Source organism: Pteropus alecto, unplaced genomic scaffold (assembly GCF_000325575.1).
Source record: "Pteropus alecto unplaced genomic scaffold, ASM32557v1 scaffold106, whole genome shotgun sequence".
Taxonomy (NCBI): Eukaryota; Metazoa; Chordata; class Mammalia; order Chiroptera; family Pteropodidae; genus Pteropus; species Pteropus alecto.
Window position 1 is genome coordinate 11348198 of NW_006442103.1, and position 4057 is coordinate 11352254.

General features: G+C 35.9%; 1 protein-coding gene across 1 annotated transcript in view; it reads left to right on the forward strand.

The window, feature by feature from the left end:
* Positions 1-3265, forward strand: part of ATP5PB (ATP synthase peripheral stalk-membrane subunit b) — a 12016-nt gene extending 8751 nt beyond the window's left edge. Inside the window, exons 6-7 of the mRNA XM_006919635.3 lie at positions 1828-2007; positions 3014-3265. Of these exons, the coding sequence (XP_006919697.1) occupies positions 1828-2007; positions 3014-3091 (258 nt within the window). The 3' untranslated portion in view covers positions 3092-3265. The remainder of the gene's footprint in view (positions 1-1827; positions 2008-3013) is intronic.
* The last annotated feature ends 792 nt before the right edge of the window (positions 3266-4057 follow it).

Below are 4057 nucleotides of genomic sequence, written 5' to 3' on the forward strand. Positions count from 1 at the left end.
AAACAAAGTCTGCCTTCATGGAGTCTACTTTCTAGCCAAGGACTGAGAGAAGGACAGGAAAATGGAGCAGATTTGTCAGCTGATACTAAGGGCTATATAGATAAATAAGTTACTGTCAAAGGGAAGGAGATTTTAGAAGATGGGAGTTACTGTTTTTTGTGGGGGCACCCTAGAAAGGGCCTCTAATGTGATATTTGAACAGAGAACTGTGTGGATATCTGGGGAAGTAATATTCTAGGCAGAGGGAAGAACAATTGCAAGGGCTCTAAATCTGGAAGCTTGCTTGGTATGGTTAAGGAAAGGTCAGGAGGCCAATGTAGTTCAAGTGGAAAGGGTAAGAGGGAGAAGAAGAGGAAGCAAGGTAGAGCGCGGTCAGGGCTGTATTATGTAGTCTTAGAGACGTCTGTGAGAACTCTGAATGGGAAAGAAAGTTATTGAAGCTTTTAAGCAGAGGAGTGATATCTCACTTAGGTTTTGAAGAGTCACTTTGATTGCCTTGTTGCTAATAGCCTTGGTCTTGTATGCATTGGTTTGAAATGCTTATGAGTTAGCAAAGTAGAGTTGTTAGGTAGACCATTGATTATATGATGGGGAGAACTCCCAACTGGGCACTTGGGAATCAGAAGCTTACAGGTGGTACTTAAAGCCATAAGACTGGAAAACGAGGAAGAAAACAGGTGAAAATAAGGGCTATTTCAATTTGTAGTCACCCTACAAATTATAAAGGGCTTGAGAATTTGCCATAAGCTTTAGCAGCATGGAGGTTCTTGGTGACCAGAAACAAATACCAGAAACAAAGTTAATACATGCATTCCATGTGACACAAAAGGGTAGTTACCTTAAGAGAGACTAACATCCCAGGACATAGGACATGGATAATTCATAAAAAAATAAGTAAATGTAAATACCTTCTAAATATGTAAATTTTCTCAGGTAACGACAATTAAAATTGATATCCTGCTTATCAGAATAGTGGAGAGTAAAAGGTTTTATAAACACTTGGTCAGGGTTTGGAGTAATAGACATTCGTGTTGCTAGTAAGAGAATGAAGTGGTACAACTCTTCTGTGGCCATTGACAATGTTAATCACAGTTTAAAATGGATTTTTAATAGCACGGGCTTTGTAGCCTAAACTCCTTATATTCAGATCTTGGCTTCACAAGGTTAGCTCTGTAACCTTGGTCAAGTTCCTTAGCTTCTGCCTCAGTTTTTTCACTGTAAGATGATGTAACAATAGTAACTATCCCATAGTGTGATTGTAAGACTTAATTGAATTGACACACAGTGTTTAGAACATAGTAGTACTCAACAGATGTTAGCTGTTATTTGATCCAGCAAGTATTCACAAGTAAGTGCAAAGATGTATAAAATATATGAAGTATTATGTATAGTAGAAAAAATTGGAAGCAACCTAATCTATTAACAGAGCTTAAATAAATTGTGAATTACGGGACACCGATATTGTAGAATCCAATGTAACTTTTTAAAATTGAGGTGGGTCTACATGTCATGATTAGTAAAAGTGATGTGTGTGTGTGTGTGCATATACTTACATTTTGTTTATTAAATATTTCTGGGTGGGGATCCGAGAAGTAGGAAGTTGGTGGCCTATGGGAGGGTTGGCAGTGGAGACTTACTACTGTATATATTTTTACCATATGCTGTTAGATTTTTTTTACCATGTGTCTGTGTTATCTTCATATTAAATTAAAGAATTTTCCATAAAATGCAAGAAAGTGATTGGGTATTCTAATTGGCAGAATCCTCAGAATGGAAATGCTCTTTCAACTATGCAGATAGTTTTTATCATTCTTAACTTTGCTTCAGAATAACATTGCTATGGCCTTGGAGGTTACTTACCGGGAACGGCTGCATAGAGTGTACAAGGAGGTAAAGAGTCGCCTGGACTACCATATCTCTGTGCAGAATATGATGCGTCGAAAGGAGCAAGAACACATGATAAACTGGGTGGAGAAGCACGTGGTACAGAGCATCTCTGCACAGCAGGTACATGATGTTTGACGCTTCTGGAGTTGTATTGCTATCTCTGACAAGCATCTGCTGATGGCTCTGTTAGGATAGGAATAGCTGGCAAGGAGTCTTTAGCCTAGAGTCAGTGGGGTGCCCCGGTTCATTTTTCTGGATGGGGGCAACCTTGAAAATGCTGCACCACTGCCGTGGTACTTTTCTCCATCCTGAAAGTTTAAGGGTCTCTGACCACATATGTCAAAACAGTGGGAAAGATTGTTCAGAACACTGGTTGTGGCAGACTTGTGTTCAAGTTCCATCATTTGGGAGAAACATTAACCAACATATTTAATTTTTCTGTAAAACAGACTGGACAAGGCTGTATCTGAGTTCCTTCCGTTTAATAATTCCATGATTTTCATTCCATTTCTCTTTCTAGCCACCCGATTTATTGGTCTTGAACAGAAAAGAAATGTTTTATATTATTTATCTAAAGTTGATTTTCTTTTTCGATGTTTTTCATTTACTAATTTATGCCACGATTTCTTCTTTCCCAGATATATAGTATATTTAATTTTTAAAATATTTAATATTTTTAATACCCTTTTAAATAAAAATAATATATAAGAAACTCGATAAATACAAAAAAGTACAGAAAAGGGATTACAATTGTTTTCATTCTTAACATTTTTGTATTACTAATGTTCGTTAGGTTGGTCTTTTTCAAGCAGCTATTAGCTGTACAAGCTAATGTCAATGGCACGTGGTTACAGGAGTATCTGGCTTCAAACTCTATATAGGTTTCACTTATAAAAGCTATGAGCCAGAGGATTTTAACTAATTCCCTGGATTTGCTTAAACCAAATTGTATCTCCCCTTGTTAAATTATTAAATAATTCCTAGTAATCTATTATGTTAAGCCAGCAATCCATTTTGAGATTGTGTAGGGCCGTCAAGGTCATGTCGAAGGTATCTTTTAGAATTGTGGTATTTATACCCTTCCGTGATTTGGAAAGATCTAACCAGATTTCTCTCCTTATCACAGGAAAAGGAGACAATTGCCAAGTGCATTGCAGATCTAAAGCTGCTTGCAAAGAAGGCCCAAGCACAGCCAGTTCTGTAAATGCGTCTATCCTGATCCAGACAGCTAGAAACAGTTGACTGACTAAATGGAAGCTAGCCTATGGGACAGAATCTTTCTGTACTGCGTTCTACTGAAGTTTCATTTCATCTTACCTGAAAATGAAAAGCTTGGGTTCATATAGAAAGAGAATTAAAACAATATTTTGGTCAGTGAGATGCTTCTTGTCCTTCTTGCTCTGCATTTTAAGTTGGTCCATGATCACTTTTGATTCAGCAGTTTGCTTTTAATAGAATTTAGTGCCTGACTAGAGACTACCAAGTTACAGTTTAAATTTGTAATTTATTCTACCATCTTGCAATAGACTGACAGTTGAAACAAGGTTTTTCAGATTGCATAATTTTCTGAAATATTATTTCAATCTTTGCCATATGGGTAAAAATTAAAGATGCCATTGAACTGATAATCTTGTTTTAAGGTTACTAGTGGTAAGCTATTTCTGGCTAATAGGTCATGGGAAATTTAAAGCTTTTCAATATTCTTAAAATAACTAAAAGAAATATTGTATATCACATCATTTACTATTATCATATCTGTAGAAAATATTATGGACTCAGTGTATCATAAAATCACTCTTAATAATCTGGCAGATAAATCAGCAAATTATGCCCTTCTGTAGGTTTGTCTCATTTTCCCATACTTGTATAAGGATTTATTTATATACAAATGGACAACTTACCTTATAGGAAATATTGTATGAAAATATGTATCATGTGGGTAATTGCTATTTTCACTGATTTCCTAGGATTTTAATTTATGTAAATTTGACTTCATTATCCACCAATAAATTAGATTGACATCTTTATTGTTACTTAAAAGAGATTCTGATGGTTCAACAGAGGTTCCAAATTATTCATTTAACAATTGTAAACACCTAGTTTGTGCTAAGCACCACCCTTCACTGATCATACAGAGATAAAAATCCCTACCTCAAAGAGTTAAGAATCC